This window comes from Protopterus annectens, chromosome 4.part1, assembly GCF_019279795.1.
Source record: "Protopterus annectens isolate FY-2018-M chromosome 4.part1, PAN1.0, whole genome shotgun sequence".
Classification (NCBI taxonomy): domain Eukaryota; kingdom Metazoa; phylum Chordata; order Ceratodontiformes; family Protopteridae; genus Protopterus; species Protopterus annectens.
This window is the reverse complement of record NC_056734.1, coordinates 745,728,694-745,754,523: the sequence shown is the minus strand read 5'-3', so window position 1 is coordinate 745,754,523 and position 25,830 is coordinate 745,728,694. Positions and strand designations below refer to the sequence as shown.

Genomic DNA, 25,830 nt, shown 5'->3' with positions numbered 1-25,830 from the left:
CTGAGGGTATTAATATCAGTGTGGAGAGAAAGACATATCCCAGATGACTGGAGAATAAGCATACTTGTGCCAATGTACAAGAACAAAGGGGACATCCACAACGGTGGGCAGTACAGAGGCATCAAACTCTTACCACACTGCATGAACGTTCTGGAGAGGGTGATTGATAAACGGATACCCAGAGCAGAAGAATGTAAGAGGGGAGATGAGCAGTTCAGATTCAGATTAGGATGCAGCACAATTGACCCAATGTTTGCATTGAGACAGATACTTGAGATGAAGCTAGAGATGAGGAGAGAGTTCAGCTGGGTATTCCTAGACTTGGAGAAAGCATATGACAAGGTCCCAAGAAAACTGACCTGGGCAGTACTGCAATGGCTTGAAGTCCCAGAAATATTGGTAGAATTAGTGCAGGCTATGTACAAGGACCCAGTGACTCAAGTACAAACAGTGTTCGGCCCCACAGAGGGGTTCCCAGTGGGAGTGGCTGTACACCAGGGTTCAGCTCTGAGCCCACTGCTGTTCATACTGGTGATGGACTACATTAGTCCACAGGTCAGAGGGGACAGATCAACAAAGCTGCTGTATGCAGACAATGTGGCAGTACAGGAAGACTCTGAGCTAGAACTTCAGCAAAGAATAGGAGAATGAAATGCAAATCTGAAGGCATGTGAAATGAAACTAAGCACAGATAAGATGGTGGTAATGGCAACAATTTGGGAAGATCAGAAGAAGCTGAGAATAGAGATGGAAGGGAAGATAGTGGAACAGGAAACAGCTTCAAGTATCTGGGAGGGGTTGCTGAGGAGAAGGGTAGTCTGAATGAAGAGGTCAAAGCTAGAGTCAGAGGGGCTGCAGCCACCTGGCATAGAGTATCAGATGTAGTTTATGACAGAAGAATGCCAAATAAGTTGAAAATAAAGGCGTACAAGACAGTGGTGTGAACAGTACTACTGTATGGTACAGAAACCTGGGCAGTAAAGGCAGAACAGTGGAAGAAGCTAGAGGTGATGGAAATGAAGTGCCTGAGAAAGGTGATAGATGCACACTGTGGGACAGACGAAGAAATAAGGACAAAAGAGCAGAAGACAAAGTAGCTCCAATTGCAGAAAAGATCAAAGAAAACAGATTACGGTGGTTTGGGCACATGTGTAGAAAAGCAGAAGATAATCTGGTGAGGAAGATTTAGGACAGACAGGAAGAAGGTAAGAGGAAACGAGGATGTCCAGAAAACAGGGGGGTGGATTGTGTGAAAGAAGATCTGTGACAGTCAGGCATGAGTGTTGAAGAAAGCATGAATGTGGCACTGAATCGAGAGAGTTGGCAACAGTTAACATGATACCCCAACCCCATGTAGAAAAAATGGGATAAAGGGGGCTGATGATAATGATGATTTCAGATTGATTAATTGGCTGGCCATAACTTGGTTTCTCATGAATTCATATGCCATATTCCACATTCAACATTTACATATTATATTTTGCAGTCTATATTGGATAGTTCACATCCTTACAGTTATTATTTTTTTTTAATTAATTTGGGCATGTAAATTTAAGTAATTATTCATGATGGAGTTTATATCAATGATAGAGTTGTGGTTTATAATGTTCTGAACAAGTCTTAAGCTTGGGAAGATGAAAACTTTGCATGTTTTTATTGTTGGTGATAAACATGTATTTGTATTTAATAAAACCTTTCATAGTGTTTTGAGCACCCTACATATTTGGTTTGCTGATTGCACAGCACATATTAGCTTTTACTATTGGTGTCGAACTGAGTGTTTGTCAACTTTTTAAACTTTTCTTGGTGAATGCATTTATCTTGTGTATCCCCCAAAATCAGTATCATAGTAGTGACCAAACCAGGATTGAGAAATAACTCGTGAGCTATTTTGAATGCGCTTCTGAGTGTATTCATCCATGCATTCCATTTTCTGGGAAAATGCATGGTTGCTAACAAAATCATGAGGGCCAGGACCTGATCTCATAATGCCATTTCATTCTATACAACTGGCAGGGTCATATCCTCCATTTCTTTGTCACATATTTCTTTACCTGAAGAATTAACTTCTCAAAACCTTCTTGATAGTTCTGCTTATCAGAGACAGTTCCTTCTGCAAGCTTAAGGGTTCTAGAGACCACAAGCTACATACTGCAGTGAAGACTAGCTATTTTCCAAATCTCTTTTCAATACATACATTGTACTAAACTACAGGATTCTTCCTTATCTAATGGATCTCTCTTTATAACAAAAGTTTCCAAGATACTGCTGAAACATAATTTGGCCCATTAGTTATCATATCAACAAATGGGAGAAATCAAAAGAAGCTGAAAATTGGAATAAAGCAGAAAATAATGAGACAGACTATCAGCTTCAGGTATCTGGGGGGAAGCTGAGGTGAAGGAAAGCCTAAATCAGAGGGGTTGCCGCAAACTGGCACATAGCATCAGGGGCAGTGTGTGTCTGTGTGTGAAAGAGACAGAAGAATGTCAAAGAAGCTGAAAAGTAAGGTGTACAAAACAGTAATGTGGCCAGTGCTACAGTATAGTGCAGAAACGTGGACAGTGAAGGTACAGCAGTTGCAGAAGTTAGAGATGATGCAGATGAAGTGCCGGAGATGAGTGGTGGGATGCACACTATGGGGCAGACAATGAAAAAAGACATTAGAACAGAAGTCAGAGTTGCTCCAGTTGGAGAAAATGCGGAAGAGAAATGATTATGGGGGCACAGACACATGTACAGAAAATCAGAAGATGATTTGGTGAAGTTGATTTAGGAGAGACAGGAAGAAGGCAAGAGGAAATGAGGGTATCTACCATACGGCTAGATGGACTGTGTGAGAGAAGTCCTGTGACAATCAGGCATGACTGGCAAAGAAGGTAGGAGAATGGCACTGAATCTACAGAGATGGAGACAGTTGACAGCGTACCTCAACCCCATGTGAAAATGATAATAAGGGGGTTGACGATGATTTTGTTTTTACATCTGGTAAAGAGTTTAATTTACAGTTGATAATCAGCTTAAAGGGACAGCTGGAAAATATTTTTATGGTATAGACAAGGTCAACAGTCAGTTGTCCATCACTTTAAAGCTGCATATCCATGTATCCTCTATGCTGATGACATGGTCATTTACTGATCAGGTTACACCCACACCAACATTCAATGCCAGCTCCAGTCAGAGTCTCACCGATAGCTCAGAAACCATAAACAAATTCTCAAGCCCACCAATACCAGAACTATGCTTTATACATCTCCACTGAAAACTCATCAAGCACCAAAGTTTTTAACTATCTTTGATATACACAGCCATTCCATAGAGATATATTCCACATTCAAATACCCAGGACTATGGCTTGATCAGTCATTAGACTTCTATTTCTACATAGACAAAGTGAGAGCCGAAATAAACTTCCTCTTCTTCTGGGCCAACAAAGATCTTTCCTTTTCCTTCCAGGTCAGCTACAGCAGCCATTTGTAAAGGAATTTTCCTTTCTCTAATTGAATATGGGCTCACAGTTTTTGTTTCTGCCTCCAAGAAAAACATTGCCTCTCTCCAGACTATCTTAAACAGCATCTGCACAAACTCACTTGTCTGTGAGCACTACTGCATCTCTCTAGAAAAGCTAAATGGCTACCCATAAAACAAAGGTCTAATCTACTTTTAAGATCCCAGTTATATAAGCTACTCCATCTCCACAGATTTACTCCACTTGCAGCTATACTTTACAAAAAAATTCTTCATACAGCCTGAGACACTACTCACAAGCCACACCAACTTTCATTACCCCTAGAACCAAACTCTACAGCATTGCACTTGCTTTCTCATCTTAGGCACCCAACTCTTTGACAAGCTCTTCTCATCAACATTAAAGAAATCAAGACTTATTCCAAATTCAGAATGAAAATCAAAAAGCACTTCTTTATCCAAGTCAAATGCTCTTTTCTGAGTCTCCTCTCCTCTCCTCTCTTAGGATTCACTGAAGTTTGACCCGCTTTAGAAACTAAGGTATACATTGTATATTACACCCGCTTGATTGTAAATTGCACTGTGCTTGTTCACTACACTGTATATACATTGTTTTTATATATATAATTTGCATAAACTATTCTGTTATTACTTACACTTGTGCATTTTTTGTTTGTGAAATATTTTTTATTTCAACAGGGCTGAGCCTGAAATTGATCAGTACTGATCAGTGCAATACCCTGGTAAACAAATATAAATGCATGAATAAAATAAATAAATATAATAATAATAATATCAACACTTATAATAATAATAATGATAATAATGCATTTGATGTAAATGGATTTTATATCACAGGACATTATGGAATTCTTAATTTAGACTATGTGATGAAATTTCAACATAAATATAAAAAGGACAAGAAACATTATTCTGAGATTAATTTAAAATTGATTGCTAAGTCCAATGGTTCAGAAGTGAAAAAAATGTAGCAATGGTTTTCTAGAAACAAATGAATGTAAGAGAAATAAGTGAAAGGTAGAAACAAGTTAAGTAGTGGAGCTGGGGAATAAAGCATTTAAATTGAAAGAAGATGAGGAGTGAGAGAAGCTGAACTGCTGACATCCTGAAGATTGGGACGGTTGCAAATGCCAGGTGGAACAGAGGCCCAAACAGAATAAATAGTTGCTGATAAGATCCGTTCAGTGGAGGACAGAGAGAAGGTGTGTCTTTGTAAAATAAGATAGCCTGGAAGAGACAAATTTAAAAAGATACTGTGAGTTACTGACTACAGGTTTATTGGAAAGAAGAGGGCAAATGCAAATGTGTTACTTTATGAGGTGGAAGAAGTTGGCACATTCAGTTATGGGTAGTGATTTTTTGGATGAAACAAATAAACAATGGCTATTATTTTGGATGAGGAAGTGGGTAAATCTATAGATTTTAGTTTGGGCCTTTTCTTAGACACAACTATTAAATGACCTATAGGGTATGGTGAGAGAAAGGACATATTGAAGGACAGGTATAGGTAACTAGCACTGCTTGAGTGTAGTGACAGATTTTAGAAAGTGGTTTCAACATGAGTATGAAACATCAAAAATAAGAGAGAGTGGTTGAAATGGAATTTCTTCAAGTCTGAAAGGTGAACTGTGTGCTAATGGAAAGTCCTTCAATGTTCTAAACAAATGGTTTGCTTTTTCCAACATTTAGGAATGTTTCTATGAAACTCAAACAAAATGTGTTAAAAAGTGTTAATTTAAATTCAAAGAGATTGTTCATATTGTTGCTATGATTCCTTACTTTAGAAGTTGTCATTTCCACAAATTAATTTAACAGATGGGATGAAAGATGAAAGGGAGGAAAGAACAGGGCCAAGAATGGAACTCTCAGGAATGTTGCGCTTTGTTGTTGTAGTATCCAAGTTTAAACATTCAAAGTGTACAGAAAAAGCACAGTTTCCTATGCACTTATTTAGCTAACTGTTATGTAAAAGAAACCAAGATAAGTAAGTACAGACAGGAGCAGAGTATTGTCAACTAGCTCAAAGCCCACTTTAAGGCAATACACACAGCATCAGTCAGTAAATCTCTGTCTATACTGGATTCTATGAAGCCAGTGATCATGATCGATGCTTTTCTTATAATAAAGAATGGTCTGGAGCCATACTGTGCACTTGAAAGTACACAGAAGAGGAGATTATGGTATAGGCTTTTTGTAGACCATTTTCTCTAATAGTTTTGCCCTTGAGGTGGGGTTCAGAATGGAGTCACAATGACCAGTTAAAGTAAACTTGAGAACTTCTGGAAATGGAATAATTGTTTGCTTCAAATCATTGGGAACAGTTCCTATTTTGAGGGTGAGGCAGAATATAGAAGTCAGTGGGAAAGTGCTAGAAGATACATTTTTTAGGAAGCTACTACATGATAGAGCAAAATCCCTAATAGGGAAGGCATCTCTGATCAGTACTAGCAAAAAATTATGATCCCTCATAAAATCCTCCAAGGCCAGCTTCGAGAGAAAAATTGCACAGGACACCAAAGACAATCATAAGGCTTTTTTCAGTTATGTTAGAAACCTGGAATACAACTCCCAGACTTGTTCTGAGTTGATTCTAAACGACAAAAAATACACTGAACCCACAGACATCGCCAATATCCTGGCAGACAGGTTCAGTGCAAACTTCTCCCCCCCAAAAGAGCAAGTATCTATCCTGGCAGAGGGCTGCCTCCCAAACATCTCAGATGCTCAGGTGAAGGCTGCCCTCTCCAAAGCAAAAAAACACTGCTTCCATGGGACCAGATGGCGTCCCAGGTTGCGTCCTACATGAACTACAAGAGGAACTAATCCCTCAAATAAAACAGCTATACAATCTCAGCTTCACTACAGGATATGTGCCCACAGAATGGCGTACAGCAACAGTGGTCCCACTCCACAAAGGTGGAGCCTCTACGGACCCTGGAAACTATCGCCCCATAAGCCTGACTAGCTTAGTCTGCAAGGCTATGGAGAGGATCATCATGGAGCTCATAAACAAAGACATTGGGGACCTACAGACATTAGATCCTACCCAGTTCGGCTTTGTCAAGGGCAGATCCTGCCTTTTGAACCTGGTTGACTTCTTTGAAACAGTCACCAAAGCCATAGATGAAGGGAAGGTAGTCCACACAGCCTATCTGGACCTTGCAAAGGCATTTGACACAATACCCCACTCGGGCATCATAGATAAGCTATCCAGCTTAAATATAAACCCCTATGTCACAAGATGGGTCACAAACTGGCTCAAAGACAGAACCCACAGAGTGAGAGTTGCTGGAGCCATGTCAGACTCGAAACCGGTCACAAGTGGCATCCCACAGAGTTCTGTCCTGGGACCACTCTTGTTCGGTATATACTTTTCCGAGGTACAGGCAAACGTGGGAGGACTATGGCTCACCAAGTTCGCAGACGACTGCAAACTGGGCGCCATAATCAACTCTCCAGCTGACACAAACATCCTTCAAAAAGGTCTCACAGAGACAGATAACTGGTGCCAGCGCCATGGTTTAAAGCTAAATGCCAAAAAATATATAGTCATACCCTTTGGCAAAAACAATGTGCCCACAAATTACCACATAGGCGGAAACCCATTAATTACAGAGAAAGTTATTAGGGACCTGGGGACCCAAGTTGATAGCAATCTCTCCTTTGAAAACCACATTGCCAAAGTGGTTAGAAAGACCTTCTACATAGCCCACCTCATCACGAAGGGTTTCACATCTAGATCAAGAGAGGTAATCGTGCCCTTTATTCATCCCTCATCAGGCCCATCATAGAATACAATGCCCCTTTTGGGATGTACCTTACCCGACACCTGCAGCAATTAGAAAGACCCCAACAGTATCTCACCAAGAGGATCAAGGGTCTCAAACAGATGCCATATACTGCTCGGTTAAAAAAACTCCAGCTCTACTCAGTTGCATACCGCCTACTTTGAGGCGATCTATGCCTGACATACAAAGCTATGTCAAATCCAGAATTAATGGACATGCTCCACCTCAGTAAATCTAAATCCCTTAGAGCCACACGCTCGAGGGACTTGAACCTCAGCACAGAAATAAATAGAACTTGCTGGAGGAACAAGTTCATAACCCAGAGGCTCCCTTCGCTCTGGAATAGAATTCCAGTTCATGTGAGGCAGAGCACCTCACTGAATCTCTTCAAGAAGAATCTCGATAAGTGGATGGGGGATCGTAGGTTTGTCCCAGGGATTACTCCCGTGTCACTATTAGACAGAGGCACAGTAAACTAAACCTTAAAAAGGGCACAGTATACTCAAATCAAGGGGTGGCATAAGCCATACAGAATTGGGCTAGGCTTATAATTGCCCTAGGGCAGATAGCCTAGTATGAACCTATGAACCTATGAACCAATAAGAAGCATTGCTAAGAAATATTGGGTGAAGTGAACTTGAATTTACTTAATTTGTCAGTTACAGAAAATAAGTTTGAAAACAAGCATTGTAGACATTGGTTTAAAATAAAAGGTTAAGGTATCTGAAAGTTTCTTGAGTGGGCATGGAAAGTGAGAGGATTGGTAGTTGTTGGGAGTAGAGTAAGTTAAGATGTTGTGATGCAAGAGAGAAGGACATGAAAAGATGTGAAGAAGTATTAAGGGGTAGTGACCAAAATGGTGGCTGGAGATAAGGCGGAAAAGTGTTGGAAAAGTCCTGTGATGGAATTTAATTATTTGTGATAGTGTACAGGCATGAGGGAGAGAATGATTAGTTTCGTTTTTAGAAATCTGTTGGTGCTTTTTATTGAGCAATTCAGGTTACGCATATAAGTTGTTGATACTGCTTATAATAGGTAATATCACTAATGCCTTCCAGAGATGCGAAGGATAGGAGTCAGTATGGAACAATCTTTAATTAATGAGACATTGAGATCTTGAAATGGAACAAGGAAACCAGATAATTAAAAGAGAGTACTGATATGTCAGAGGCCAGTCAATGAAATAGAATAGGTGTACAATACCATTTTCTCTTGTTGGAGTGAAGGCAAATGTATATAAAATGAATGAAGGTATTTTAGATTTATTGCACTGTATAAAACGAAAACATAGGGCAGTGATATCTAAGGAAAAAGAGGAAAATACTAAGGGAGTAGCAATGGCAGGGACTATTATTAAGCCAGTATCTAAACGGGAGCTATTACATGTCATGTGGTTGGGGTGAGTTGGTCAATTTATGATTTAGTAAAATTATAATGTGAGGAAAATGTAGAACTTTTGGAGATTTGGATTTGGAGAGGGCAGGCAGAGATCAGATTTGTGTTGCTTTGGAACATAATATTATTTCAGAAGTACAAGTATGATTGTGAATCAAGAATATAAATTTTGTGATAGATGGGCATGGTAGAGAGGAAGAGTATGACAATATGTATCTTAATGTAAAGAACTAAAATGAGGAAGATTACTTCATTTGAGGGTCAAGGTGTTGTTTGGAGGCTAAGATTCAAATGTGAGGCTGGCAAATATTTTTTGAGAAAATATTTCTGTGTATGTTTTATAAATGCTGGAGGTAGAGGACTAATTGAATTATTGGCCCTGAAGCAAGCTTCAGTCATAGCTAGGTTATCTCAATTATGGATGTGACCCCATGGTACTAGTAGTTCAGATATTTATATTAATGCTATGAACACTGATGTAGGAAACACAGAGGTGGCTAATGAAAAGGCTGAGTAGAGCAGTTAGATGAAAGTATGATGAAGAAAGAGAAGATCTGGACTGAGTTCAGTTCACTAGACAACTGTAGCCCTAGAACAGAGCATAGAAGGCAGAATAGAAGCTTAAGTAATACATGTGATAGAGTTAGAGTGCATTGGGGTCAGTATAAGAAGGAACTGTTAAAGTGAGACATAATTCTTAACAAATAACTAAAGAAAGATTAATAAGATTGACATTAATAAAATCTAATTTACTAATTTTACTGTAATATAGGGAAATACTATGGCTGGGAAAGAGAACAGAAGTACTAATTGTGGAAATTTCAGAAGGAAAGTAAAAATGTATAATGTATTGTAGGGAGGGTAGCTGAGACCAAGTGGATGGATTCAAATTGCATTGGACAGAAAGTCATGAGGAAATGCAGGAGGGAAAAAGAGGAAATAAGTGTTCATGTAGTAAAATGGATAGTACAAAAAGAGTGGCAAAGAGTAAAGCAAAGGGATCAGTTCTGAAAAGATGAGCAGAGAAGATGTGTACATAGAGAAAGGCATCCATATAGATTAAAAGAGAGGCAGATGAGTGTTTATGAAGTAAAGATTTGGGATAACAGATGTTAGAAATTGGGGAGGTACAAATTGGAGTGGAAATGAAAAAAAGTGAAAGCAGAGTATAACTGCCACCTAAGCTTCTCTAGAATGAAAGTACTACAGGTACGCATATAGACAGTTGTTAGATTTCATGGGAGGAGAGATGGAAAGAACAAATTTCAAAGCAGTGTGAAAGACAAAAGATAAACTAAACTAGAAAAAAATGCTGCTAATCATTTCAGAATAGTGAAGAAAGTAATACATGGTGATAAAAAAGAAGAGATTTGAAACAAGACGGGTAAAAGAATGGGAACCAGGATAATCTGTTAATGTCTGACAAACTTAATGGTAAGAATGTAAGGACAAAGAATTTATCTGCAATATAAATTCACAGAGGGATAGAACTAAATGATTAGACAATGGTAAAATAAGTGGACAATTACAAAGATGGGTATTGTCTATAAAATGGGAATAAAACAAGATGACCACTCCCCTACCATTTCTGATTTGGCAGAAACTGAACTGTGTTCTTTCAAATGGAAAATAAATCTTTTTCAGTAACCTATTCAATTATCTTTAACATCAGAAGAGATCTCTTTCTGACCATCAGGGATTGAGGTCCCTTTCAAATTCTGATGCTATTTAGTTTAACAACTGATTGTAACAAGCAATTCCTACTCAAGACAATATACACACATTCATCCATTACAAGACTATCTCAGCTGGTACAGTGTTTGTTATTTTCTGCTTCTAATTTACAAGCACCTTGATTTGATGTCAAATGCCTAGCTCTGGAATAAAAATTCACAAAGGTGGGATACACTGGAGATTCAGTACTACATCTATAAGTGGTCACTTGCAATATGCTTCTTTGACACTTTCTGAAGAAGTGTTGTAATCTAAAATTGTAACCTTAGTGGCCCTTTTCTTCTTGTTGAAATTGCACCCCTACTGGAGAACATAGTACAAGTTGCCTGAATAATTTATTTTGGAAGTCGTATACCAAAAGGTAAGTTTCTCTCCCTGATCATTCCTAGGGAAAATGGAAATTTCTTTCATGTAGTCCCAGCAACCTAAAAGAAGAGGTTACATGTATCATACTGTGAATGTTTCTCCTTCCTTTTTTTCAATATTTTTATGGTAGCATTAGCTATTTCCCCAACTAGGACATCTAGATAAATTGACAGGTTTTCAGTTTGGAAATCTCCTTCATATAGTGCAACAATAAATGCATATTTCCATATCTCAGAAAAAACAGCCTCATTGAAGGATCTGCTTAAGGACACTCAGTAGACTAGCGTACTTAAAAAAGGAGCACTCCCTTAAGACACATCTGCTCCCAGGACATAATTCTGAATGGAAATCATTTAAAATTATAATAATCATTGTGATATATACCATTATATAAATATTGAAACAAGTCTGATATAACATTCAGTATTTCTAGAACCTTGGTATCTCTGTCCTCAAAAGACAATTCTTTCTACTGGATCAAAGGAGAAAGCATAGATGCATGCCCACGGGTAGACATTTTCAGCTAAACTGTCAAAAATATTCATAACATTATCTGAAGGAAAAGATGCATTAAAAAAAAAAAGTTTGGAAATCAGATCTACAGCCACAAGCTTCCTCTCCTGAAGATCAGCCATTTTATTGTTAAAATATAATCAGATCATGCAATTAGTATGGATGAAACAAAACAGAGCGAAAAAAGCAGATAAAAAATGTACTGAAAATAATTTACAGAGACAAAATACTAGCAGCCACATATTCAGCCAGTTAAAGGAAAGAGAATGTAGAAATAGATTTGATGATTGATATTACTTCATCCCTCACATCTTCACATGAATAATAAAATGACATGCACTTTTATATCAGGAAACATGTATCAAACTTTGTAAACAACCACTATGAATTAGAACTTGGACTGGATCTTGTAGTTCCTGTATTCTTATGTCATTGCTTTTTTCCCCCTAGGTTCCGCAGTCTGTATGCAGTGAGAGCTGTTCTCCAGGATATCGTAAATCAGCTCAGAAGGGTCAGCCAGTCTGTTGCTTTGACTGTGTCCTGTGTCATGAAGGGGAATTCTCCAATCAAACAGGTGAGTTAGCCATTCAAAAACAAAATGTGATCACAATTTTGGAAAACTGCCTTCTAATAGATGCAGATATATTTAAAAGGTTTTGTTGTATAATGTGAGTAAAGTGTAATGTAGATCTTCATTAAATCAAGTAAACAAATACATGGTTTCACATTTTAATTTCAGTTAGTCCACATTATGTCCTCTCCTTTTTATATTTCTGAGTTTTCAATAAAATAATATTCCCTCCTATGATGTGAGCATTTGTTGCAAGTTTGATCAAAGCTCCTACTTGCATTTCAAAGCTGATCAACCTAGCATCACACGAGAGAGTAACTTCATCTACCTTTCTTCTACTAACACAGTAGCATAAGTCACAGCACTTACATAACCAGTAGTTTGTCTAAAACTACCATGACACAAAAACACACCAAATGATGTCAATGCAACCAGTTTATAGACCAACATTCATACATATGAATAACAAAGTAAATATTGAACAATCCATTACATTTTGTTAGAACACATAAAAATATGTTTTAACATTATAGGCAGCATTGACCACTTACCATCAATAAACACAAGCAGCATTACCCCTTCAGCTCACTTTAACACCCAAGTCATGAGACATCATACCTCTGCTCACCTCTCAAAAATTAAAGGGGAAGGGGAAAAGAAGAGAGTTTCAACCTGAACCCCTCTTACTCCACCCCTCTTATTCCGTTAAGATACCCCATCTCAGAAATCTTCAATCCATCTGGCTGGGAAGGTAGGGAATACACAAATTCCATGCCAAAAGACTGATTCTACACTTGCTTAGCAAGTTTAATTTACCAAAATCCTAACCATATGATGTCACTTCCTTCTTCCTTACCTTCTTCACTTTCTTCTCCTCGACATTGTCTTTTAACAATTACATAATTCTTAATACTTCTTTAGATAACCCTCCCCACCTCTAACCTACTACCCTCACCCCACATTACCTCAAGGTGCCTTTGGACAAACCTGTGTCCAAACTATATTTGTCTAAAATTGCCTTGGCACAAAACAAATCACCAAATTATGTCTTTATGACCACTTTATTGACCAAAATCCACACATATGAATAATCACACAAATATTGAACCATCCATTACATTTTGTTAAAATACATAACAAAAATTAACATTAAATGCAGTGCTGACTGCTTCCTCTCAATAAATACTAGTATGGTTACCCCCTTCTGCTCACTTTAATACCCAAGTTGTGAGACAGCATACCTCCACTCACCTCACAAAAATTAAAGAGGAAGGGGGACTAGAAGAGAGGTTCATCTTAAACCCTTCTTACACCACCCACCAACCTGTACTCAGGCTGTTACCGCTTTCCATTTTCATAAACACTTAACCAGATCCTGTAAAATCAAAGCCAACTGCACATTCAACAAGTCCAGACCTATCTAACTCAAGTATACCACCTGTTTCCTATACTAAAATGGGTCCCTATCATCAAATTCTTGTTAACCAAACACAAACACACCTATGTCAGCTAATGCCCTAGATACTCAGTGATTAGAAAAATGCCGAGCAATTTCCAAACCTGCTTCCTAACTAATATGGGTGTAATATCTGACCACACTATCAACATTCGGGGATATAGGTGTGTTAGCTTTACTAAATCATAGCCAATCCAAGCCAAGAGTTTTCTTTCAGAAACACAGCCTAAATTATTGCCCCTAAATGGAAATGCATAAATCCTGAAGATTATCATTTCAGACTTTATCAAACAGTTGTGACCAGTGGAAAACTCTAAATCCATGCCATGCCACATTGCACCTGCTCCTCAAAAGACCCAGCATGCTTCCTCCAGGCCTTATGACTAAAATCCTCTCTGCCCAAAATACAAATGAGTGACCATGAATAACAACCACAACCTTTCCATCTGCAAAAGAAAACAAAACAAATGAATCCATTAACAACAGCCTCATCTTAATATAAGCTCTAGAAGCCCAGCATCCTATCTTCTTAATCCCCTCTACTGACTTCCCTTCCACTGCCAAATCAGACACCCTCCCAAGCTAAAGTGAACGGGAAAAAAACCTACTTCCTTCAACACCATGACAGTTCAATGCCTGTCGTATCATGTTGAAATGTGGAGAAAAACACAGTCTCAGCTTGTCCCCACAAATCCTACCTCACTGCCTAATCCACGTTACAGGTCATAATAATCTCCATCCTCTGGCAATACAATCTGGTTACTGTGCCCCATCTGATTAGTCTTTGATTGATGAAGTAAAATCAGTACCATAGAATCCACAGTCATCCTTCTGCAATAAGCAGCCCAATTCCTCCACTCTAAACATGCCAACATTAATAATTACTCCTTTCAACATCATCATCTCTAGCCACACTTTTGTCACATCTTACAAAAAAAAAAAACAATTTTGTAGCTACTCTAATGGCTGACAAATGAGCCTTGATTGCTCTAACTGACACATCCACATACCACCTAGCATCTTCAACTCTAATGACCATCTTCTATCCTCTAATGACAATTGACAAACAGAAGATGAAAATGAAGCTAATGCAGATATTTATGCCTTTAAGGTAGAGCCAGCCCAAGGTTGTTTGATTAACCATCCTACTGTGGCTTTCCAATGTTTCATACTTTGTCTGTAATTGGTACTGTTTATTTCCTTGCCTCTGGTACTATGACCCAAAAGTTGGAAAACTGAAACCAAGAAAGACTAGCCATTATATGATTAACCCTACCTCATATATGCCTTGCTGAAAAAGTAAAATGAATTAATAAATTCTGCAATGCATGCTTCTGTAAAACCATCAAAGCTAAAGGTGGCCTAGAAGTAATTTTCTGGCCAGCACATACACCACAGCTTTATTATCCGAAAAAAACAGCATTCTCTTGTTTACTAGCTTGGTCTTCCACACCACTGGTGAAGCCCAAATGGGCAAAAATTAGATCACAAAGAGGAATGTAGAACAGAAGATTAGTAAAGCAGAAGCTGTAAAAACAGAAGTTGAAGTTATGGAATACTTGTGAAGTGAAGGGTTTAGTGTAGAAAATCTAACACAGGTTATATCACAGCACGATGGAAAAATAAGTTCCCAAGGTAAGGAGAAACAAGAGGAACAGGACATCTGAAGAAGAAATATGGACATGGGGAAGAAAAAGATATTTAATATGGTGGAATATCTATGCAGAGGAAAGAAAAACTAATTAATACAAAAAGGGAAGCACCAGACATATATGAAGAGAAATACAGGCAAAAGCATCTGGACATGAAAAATTTTGTAATGCAAAAAATAATAAAACAAAAATTAAAAGTAGAAAAGAAAATTAGTAACGAAGAAGTTAAAGAAATAGAAATGAGGTTATGGATTACCTGCAAAGTGAAGGATTTAGTGTAGAAAATCTAACTCAGATATCATCACAGCAGGATAGAGCAATGGATCCCCAAATTAAGGAGAAACCAGTGGAGTGGGAAACATCTGATCAGTTGCCATATAAAAGATACTTTGGAGCCCCCCCATAGGAAATCAGTACAGATGTTCAGTTGGAGTTGCACAACAAGGGAAGGAACAGGAAACTGGAAACTCTGACACAGTCAATGTTGTGGAGTGATAGGCCAGTGAGTCTTATTACAAAAACACACGGCAGTAGGGGAAAGAAAAGGGAGGAATTGAATGCCATCGTGGAAGCATCAAAGAGAGAAAGCTATAAAGCAATTAAGACAAGAAGTGTCACTTTTAGAAGAATATATAATAGGGAACAGATCAACAAAAATACTCAGAAAGATAGATGTAATAAAAACAATGCACGATATCAGAACAGATCAGGATCTACCGTGCACTAGCACAAATAATAAATTAAAAATATCAACATAGGCAGAAAATCTTAGAAGATATAAAGATAAATATAAAAGAAAAGTAAATAAGCAAATTATTGATGACCCAAAAAAGTTTTATAGAGGATTGGGAAACAAGGCAAAAGGAATTGAAACACTACTAAAAAAGAAGAAATAGATACATTTTGGAGAAATATCTATGAAGATCCTGTGAACATAACAAAGATGCTAAAGGGATAGAAGAAATAAAAGAAAGAATAAGAAGTTCAAATGTAAAGGATATGAAATGGGATGAAATAAAGTCAGAGAGATTGGAACAAAGTTAAGAAAAGCACCTAATTGCATACCTATCTTCTGGCTAAAAGTATTAACATAATTGCATGAAGATGTATCTATGAGTAAGAACTATTTATATGCACACCCTAAACAGACACCAGCCTGATTAATAACAGGAAAAACAATACTCCTACTTAAAAGCAAACCTGAGAAAACTCAATCATGGCAATAGAATAAAAGGGTAATAAAAGAAAGTCATATGGAGCAAAGGATCATTTGTTGTTAAAGTCATAATGGAGAACTGTATAAATGAGAAGACTCTAAGTATGGTATAGATAGACTACAAAAAATCATATGACAGTATCCTACATTCATGGATAAAAGAGTACTTAAAAATGTATAAGACACACCTTACACCAATCGATTGCAATCCAGTGACCATGAAACAGTGGCAAACCTCTTTGTAGTTCAGCCATGATAAATTACAAATTACTATTCCAGGGATAAGAATTCAAAGGGGGATATTCCAGGGTGACTCTCTGTCACTGCTGCTTTTGTCTTGCCCTTAACCCATTAAACTGTCTACTTAACAGCTTAGGCCATGGCTATAATTTGGCTCCCAGGAAACAACAAAGTGCAAACACTTCTCATCTTCTTTTTGTTGATGACTTAAAATTTTATAGCTCATCATATGAGGAACTAAAACCACAACTGCAAAGGGCCAAAACATTTTCAGATGATATAAGAATGTCATTTGGTCTTGATGAATGTGCAAAAGCAACATTTAAAGCAGGAAAGCCACAGAACCAAAAAAACATCAGTTTGGGACATGAATGTGATATAAAAGAATTTGAGCAAGAGGGAGTGCATAAATGTTTGGGAACTGTAAGGGTCAACAAAAAAAAGGATAATTGGCTAGGCTTAAAATGGCTCGCAAGGGCAGTTAGCCTAGTACTAACCTATGAACCTATGAACAAACAAACATGAATAAAACTTAGTACGGAACATTTTAGAAGACTTAAATTAATACTGAAAACAGTGTTGACATCTAGGAACAAAGTTCAAGCTATAAACCAATTTGCTCTTCCTGTTCTAACTTATAGTTTTGGAGTGACTGACTGACTCCAAAAGGTGTTGGATAGGTTGGACAGGAAATCAAGAAGAATGCTTCATGCTCAACAAATGATTTATAAAAATCAGAGCACACCAAGACTTTCTGAAGGAGGTATGGGCCTCCTTGAACTTGATTACATGTACAGATCTGCAGTCATGGGACTGCATACATATCTGCTGGCCTCACATGATCCAAACGTAGTGAAAGTTTTGAAACATTAGGAGAAGTCTAAGATGTGTTCTCTGCTTAGTTTAGCAGAAGCATGTCAGCATCAAGTGTAAATGGAAATCAATGCAGTAGATAAAATTCAGGCAGCAACTGAATGTGCCAAAAAACAAAAGAAAGTATATAAGGTGAAGGATCAGATGAGAAGGCAAGAAATCCGGAAAATGCATAAATATAGTTGCAAGTGAAGCAAACTCTTGGAACAACCTCATGTTGATCAGGACTAAATGCAGGAATAGCTAAGGAGAGGTGAATTTAAACCAAAAGATAAAAGGTTAATATTGGCGGCCCATAGATAGTGGACTATATACACATTAGCTTACAAAGTCCATTGAGCATGTGGAAGAAACAGACAAATGTAGATTTTGTGAAACAGAATTGAAAACAGTCGGATATCTTGTTGCTGGTTGTGATATACTAATGGCAGAAGGACTGTATATTGAAAAGCATAATAATGTGACAAGACTGTTGCACTGTGAATTGTGGAAAGATTATAATATTTCAGTAGCTGAAAAACACTGGAAACATGAGCCACAAAACATTATAGAAAATAAAGTTTATATCACATGGAACCACCCATTACCAAAATTTCAAAAAATAGATGATAGAAAACCAGGTATAGTAGTCCATGAAAAGAAGATCTTTTACATTGCTTCACCCAGTGACTACAGTGTTTTGCATACAGAGAGACCCAAAGTTGTAAAATATCAGGATTTGCAGGCAGAAACAAGGGCAATATAGAGGAAGGATAATCAGTTTCTGTAAGAGTAGGAGCAATGGGTCTTATAAAACAAATTTACAGTCATACTTACATATGACACTGATACATGTAACTCCATATGAATTGCAGAAGGAGTCATTACTGTGCGCATTGCAGGTGTTGCAAAGAGCACTTCTGGCTAACATCAAAGATAAAAACAACACTAATTTCATGAACTTTAATCATGACATGATATGACTTAGGAATGGAATCCATTCCCATCATGGTATTAGAAACTCACAAGACTTGGAGAAATAAAAAAAATCCATAATCTCCTAAAAGGCCACATCCTTTCTCCATTCATCAGTCCACCCTTTGGGCCAACTAACCGCAAACCATTCCCATCAAAAAAGGCTCCCATATCATTAGCTCCTGCAGCATTTGTAAACAAACTTAAGTATTCATGAGAGATACATTTTTTTCTGCCAAAATAACACTCCATTAAAGCATTCCAGAAAAGGAGTCCATAAACTCAAATCTTCCTTAATCATTTCCATAAATCTCACCCAGTGATGTTTACTTCTGCCCCTCTCTTAATAAATTAGCAACAGATCTACAAAACTTCCTGTCTGGTCTAATAGTCCTACAAGCAAAGCTCAATAGTCCTAACAATTTCATCACATCCTTAATACTGACCATCTTTTTCAACTGCATCCAGTCAATCTTATCAAGCAACTTCTGCAACTTGTCCTGAGACAAACAAAGAATGCCACTCTCCACATCTAGTTAAATCCCCAAATTTCAAGGATTTACTCACATCCTCCAACTTGTCAAATGCCAAAATAACACCTAACTTGTCACACACAGATGAAAACTGAGCAAACCTTGTAGTGCTCCTTCCCGTCCTTCAAGAATCAACTTCCCATCCTTCACCAACCCACAAAAAAATTTAAATAATGAAGTGCCCTTTGATCACCCACCCACTGCTGACATATCCACTCCAAACTAAATTTCTCAAACTTGGGAAACTAAACAGCATAACCCATCAGCATGGCTTTATCAAAATAAAACTTTCCATTAATGAATATAACAAACAATGGCCAATCATCTATCTTGACTGGCAGCAAACAAAACACTGCCTCAACATCAAGCTTCACAAGCCAGGGGTCTTCAAATTCCACAGTAAGTCTGATTGTGTCATCAAGTGATTCCTTTTCCACCTGCACATCCATTTTAGCAATGTAGTCATTAACAGATCTTACTTTATGAAATGATAAATGGTGAATCAGTCAAAATTCACAGTGCCTTTTCTTGTGTACCAGAGACAATGGAGATACTCTATAAAGATGAAAAAGTGGTTCTCCAAAAGGGCTTAAGACGCTGCCTGCTACAGCTTCTTTATATAACAATGCTTGTAATATGTCTTCCTTCCCTTTAGTGGATTGCAAATTCCTGCACATTTTATTCCTCCCCCCACAGCAGCTGGTTAAAGGAAAAAAAAAACTTTTGGGATCTGTGTATGACTTTCTCTGCTAAATGAGAGTTTGGATAATCTTGAAAAAAGTGCCTCAGTCCTACTATCCTAATAGAGGAGTGGGAACTAACATTGTCTGTAGATATTTGAGGCTCCAGTGAGACAACTCCTTATATCACAGTTCCTGCTGCTCTGCCCATATGCCTGGGCCAGTTTCTTCCAGCTGCTACTGTTTTCTGATCTGTCTTTTTCCACTTCCTATAGCTTCTCATTTGTCAACCGCCCTCCACTGATGGAGCTACTTATGCTGGCCTCTCTGGCTCCCTGAACAATTGTTGCACCTGTGCCACTATCCAAGTCCAACATTTCTTCAATGAGGTCACTTCCATCTGAAATAGTAAGAACAGTAAATTAGTAATGCTGCCTAAGTATCCTTCTTCCTCCTCCTTATGCCTCTCCCATTACTCCTGACTTACTCCTTACCTGTCATTATTATTACAGTCTATCTCTCAGTATTTTGAAAATAGTCCTGGTTTGACATCTCATCACCACCGTGACATACACTAAAGCAAGCAATCAGTACAATCCTCCTGTGTATGCCATCATAAACCTTTTCCAACAGTCCCAGTCCATCACGGCTCTGCTTGTTGCCTGATCCCATATACGATTCCTCTGCTCTGTGCACTGCAATGTACCTAAACTCTTCCCCCTTTGTCATAACCAAACAAATCCACTCCACTTTAGTACAACCATCATATATACCTTTATATATATATATATATATATATATATATATATATATATATATATAGGACTTTTGATTGAAAGCTCAAAAGTCCGAATCCATAATTAACGAACACACTTTAACGAAAGTGCTTTCACTGAAAAAGCGCTTCTGTTAAAGTATGTTAAAAAAAAAACATTAAATCTACTGCTATGCAGGGGGGCAATCCACCCTGCACTGCCTCTACATTATTATTCTCACTCCGAGGTCACACTACAGTGGGGAAAAGGGAATTTTCCCTTTTCCACACCATAGTACAACCGGCACTACCAGCATACTTACCCAAAAGTGCTGCTTTGGTGAACAGCACTTTCAGTTAAGTATGCTCACCGATTAAGGTTTCGGTGAAAAGTGCAGTCGAGGATCTGTATGGATCCTATATATATATATATATATATATATATATATATATATATATATATATATATATATATATATATATATATATATATATATATATATATATATATATATATATATATATATATATATATATATATATATATATATATATATATGTATATATCTACTTCATATGGTCGACATTTTAGAATGTCGAAATTCATATGGCCGAGACCATATGATCGACATTCGAAATGTCGACCATACAATAAAAAATAAAAACACAAAAAACGTACCTTCATGCTGCTAGCTCTGCCCCTCCACCCCCCAGAACTTAAATATACCAACTCTGAGATCGGACTACAGTGCGGAAGATGGAAATTTTTCCATTCTCCACTGTACGGAGATGCTGGTTCCGCATGGTCGACATTTCGAATGTCGATTATATGGTCTCGCCATATGAATGTCGACATTCTGAAATGTCGGCATGTGAAGGAACCCATATATATATATATATATATATATATATATATATATATATATATATATATATATATATAAATATATATATATATATTATATATACACACACACACACACACACACACACACACACACACAGGCAGGAATCCTACATACATAGTTTTATACACATAAACCATTCACCAACTCTATTTAAAATCCAAAACTAGTAACTCCCAATACAACATGAACTTCAAATAAACAAAAAGGCTGAAATTCACACATTAATACAATAGAAAACACACATGCATTCCAGTGACCCAGCCAAAACTGAGCATGTCTGCCCAAGTCTGTTCTTATCCTCCCTTGCCCTCAGACATGCCATCACACCTCTCAACCTCTTAAAAATTCTGCACAAAGCCAAAAATAATGGGAGCAAAAGCCCAAAAATAGGGACATTTTTTTCAATATTGCTCTTACAAACTTAAAAAGTTGATAGAATAACAGGTTTTGCGTTAGCATGAATTTTCTTAAAGTTATGATGCCTGAAACTCAATTGTCTGTCATTATTTTCTGACTTTGACCCTGAATCATTCATCAACAATGTGCCAGAAAACCACAATTTTATGAGAAACAGACCAAAAATATGAGGCAAAAATCTGGACATTCTGTGAAAATCCATACAGTTGAAAGGTATGCATGCTCTACATATCTTGCAACCTCTCAACACAAAACAGGACAAATCCAAATCAATGGAGGACCCAAAACAAGGACTGATCTAACATCATTCCTATAACTAAGACAACAGCCATCGCAAGCTGCTCTGTGTTGTCATGCAGCCTCTGAAAAGAGATGGTGTGAAAGTCAGCTGTGTGTCACTAGTTAGCAACTGCAAAACCCCAGTGATGTACCAAAAAAAAACAAACCTTATCAAGACAGACCACATTATGAGTTAAAATCTGAACATGCTGCAAAAATCTGAACAGCTGAGAGCTATGGTGTCTGTGACCACAAGTCCCTATGCTGCTACAATGGCCGTCCCAACCCAGGAAACCCTAGACTATTACTTTCTGCTATTGTTTTTTTTTTTTAATCCACAGTGCTATTCAAGCCCCCCACCCATCAAGTACATCATAGGCCTATCTCAGCCTCTGCCAGACTGCACAGATGTGAGATGCCATTACCCAACCTGTCTATGGGGAAACATAGAACTATAACCCTCTCATTTCCTTGCAAACATGCTACTGATCAAGCATCTAGGACCTGGCCTCCTCCTTTCCCTTCCCTTTACTGACGTTATTTTTTATTGTTATATATAAATGTATGTACTCAAAATTGAAACTGTACTTCCATACACAGGAAGTCCTGCTGCACGCATGACAGCACTGGACCGACTGGCCACCCCACAACAAGACATGCCATAGGCCAAAATCACCACACATCTTCCCCTGAAAGTACTGACTCTCAACAGCATTAGACCTCTACCAAAATCTTCAGATTTAACAGTGGAATACAAGCACTCAGACATAACCTAAGATACCTATCAAAGTACAAACTTCTAAAATACTGCCAACCACACAATGTCACATCAAATCCTCCTACCCCCCTCGGCAGCAATTCTTCTCCCTTTTCTCTCCCGAAAACAACTGGGATCTTGGGGGAAGAAAAAATGACCTACCTTCTTCACTGCATACGTAAGACTTCTCACATTCTTCCACACAACTACCTACTGAGCAGGCCTCACTTTCTTAGTTGCTTGGACATGGAACCTGAATCAATACACAAATCCCTTGCCAAAAGACTGATTATACACTTGCTGAGCAATTTTAATTCACCAAAACCTCACCCATATGACATCACTTCTTCCTTCCTTCCTTTCTCCACCTTAACCTCTTTTTCTCCTAGACTTTGCCTTTTAACAATTACCTAACTCTTACTATCTCCTTAGATAATGCTGCCCATCTCTAACGTCCTGCTCCCCAACCCACATCAACCTCAAGGTGTCTTTCGACAAATCTGTCTGCCTCCAAACTGTATTTATCACTGGATTCATTTATCCAAATCCTGGGTATAAATCCTTGTTTCAATTCTAAAACTGTATCCTTACTGTATTAACTATGGCTTGATGTACTTCATCTAAAGAACTAATAGAACTTAGAGATCATCCATGTGCAACTAACATCAGGCAAATCTGCAATGCAAATTGTGGCCTGCTACAGATCACCCTCCATGACCCATTACCACCACTCCGCCTTTCTGGAGACACTGGAAAACATGAAGGTCCTACCGAACACCCTGATATTGGGCGATTTCAATTACCTACTGTTAACAGGGAAAACTATTCAAATATAAACTCCCAGGTTCAGCGCTTCCTGGAATTTATCAACTCAAATGCCCTGGATCAGCTGGTAAACTCCCCTACCAGAGGTGAAAACATACTGGACCTGGTCATCCCCAACATGGGTGACAGGTGTTCCACACCAAAGGTCAACCCGTCACTGGTTAGATCAGACCATAAACTAATCACTTTGGATGTCCACACCACACCACCACCTCCAACCAAAGAAACCGCAGTGAAAAACTTTTCTATAGCAAACTTCGCCTTACTTAAGACAGAGGTGGTAAGTTTCACAGCCCCCATGCTAAAGGATAACAGTGTCCAAGATGCAGGAACCTTTACAAAAGCACTCTATGGGCACCTACAAGGATGCATGGATCGTGCCATCCTTAGCAAAACCAAGAATCATTCCCCTAAGAGAAGGAAACCAGTCTGATGGACCCCTGCCATAAACAGGCTATACAATACAAGGAGGAAACTAGTTCAGAAAAAAGCAAATTCCAAGAAGGAAAGACATCCCTGATCAGTATCAGTAAGAAACTAAGGTCCCTCATAAAATCCTCCAAGGCTAACTTTGAAAGAAAAAATAGCCAAGGATTTGAAAGATAACAACAAAGCCTTCTTTAGCTATGTCAAGAATCTAAGTGGCAACTCGTAGATATGCTCTGAGCTAATGCAAAATATACAAAATATACTGAACCCACTGATATTGCCAACATCCTGGCAGATAGATTCAGTGCAAACTTCACCCCCCCTCTCACTCCCAAAAGGACACACAGCAATGCCGGAAAAGTGTGGTGTCCGGAAATCACAAATGCACAGGTGAAAACAGCCCTTTCAAAAGCCAAAAGCACAGCGTCAATGGGGCCAGATGGTGTCCCAGGCTGTGTCTTGCACGAACTGCAGAACGAACTAACCCCCCACCTAAACACACTGTTCAACCTTAGCCTCTCCACAGGTTATGTGCCCATAGAATGGCACACAGCAATGGTTATTCCACTTCACAAAAGAGGGGCCACAACTGACCCTGGTAACTATCACCCCATAAGCCTGACTAACCTGGTCTGCAGGGCTATGGAGCGCATCATCATGGAACTCATTAACAAATACATTGGGAACCTCCAAACACTTGACCCGACCCTGTTCGGCTTTGTTAAGGGTAGATCATGCCTATTAAACCTGGTTGACTTCTTCAAGACAGTCACCAAGGCCATAGATGAGGGGAAGGTAGTTTACACAGCCTACCAGCCTGAACATAAACCCCTATGTCACGAGATGGGTTGCCAACTGGCTTACAGGCAGAACTCACACAGTAAGAATAGTGGGCTCCAGGTCTGACTCTAAACCAGTCACAAGTGGTGTCCCACAAGGCTCAGTCCTGGAACCCCTACTGTTCGGGATATACTTCTCAGACATACAGGCAAACACAGGAGGACTATGGCTTATCAAGTTCGCAGATGACTGCAAACTGGGAGCCATAATTGACTCTCCGGCTGACTCGGACATTCTCCAAAAAGGCCTTACTGAGATGGACACCTGGTGTCAAAGTCATGGTCTCAAGCTAAAGGCCAAAAAATGCATAGTTATCACATTTGGAAAAAACAAAACACCCATGAATTACCACATCGGTGGCAGCCCCTTAATACAGAAGAGGTAATAAGAGATCTGGGGACCCAGGTAGATAGTAATCTCTCCTCTGACAATCATATTGCCAAAGTAGTTAGGAAATCCTTCTATGTAGCCCATCTAATTACTAAAGGGTTTGCATCTAGAAATAAAGAGGTTATAGTGCCCCTCTACTCGTCACTCATCAGACCCATCATAGAGTACAATGCCCCATTTGGGATGTACCTCACAAGACACTTCCAACAGCTGGAAAGACCACAAAAGTACCTCACCAAGAGGATTACTGACCTCAAACATATGTCTTATGCAGTGCGACTGGAAAAACTCCAGTTATACTCAGTCGCATATCGCTTACTCAGAGGTGATCTCTGCCTGACTTACAAAGCCATGTCCAACTCAGAACTGATGGACATGCTCCACCTAAAGAAATCCGAGTCACTGCGAGCCACTCGCACTAGTGACCTAAACCTCATCACAACAATAAACAGAACATGCTGGAGGGATAGATTCCTGTCACAGAGACTCCCCATGCTTTGGAACAAAATTCTTAGCTACATTAGGCAGAGCCCCTCACTAACACTCTTCAAGAGAAACCTTGAAAAGTGGATGGGTAACAGAAAATACACCTCTGGGATCACTTCATTGGCTCTTCTTGACAGAGGCTCAGTTAATTAATCAATGGGTCGGCGAAAGCTGACATTCTCTGGCTAGGTTTATAAATGCCCTTGGACAGATAGCCTAGCACCTACCTATGAACCTATGAACCTATAATCATTTTTATACAGCACTCCGCTAGTCAAATGTTTT

General features: G+C 38.6%; 1 protein-coding gene across 1 annotated transcript in view; it reads left to right on the top strand.

The window, feature by feature from the left end:
- Window positions 1-25,830, top strand: part of LOC122801286 (vomeronasal type-2 receptor 26-like) — an 81,747-nt gene that overhangs the window by 30,554 nt on the left and 25,363 nt on the right. The window contains exon 3 of the mRNA XM_044070834.1: window positions 11,736-11,859. Coding sequence (XP_043926769.1) covers window positions 11,736-11,859 — 124 coding nt within the window. The remainder of the gene's footprint in view (window positions 1-11,735; window positions 11,860-25,830) is intronic.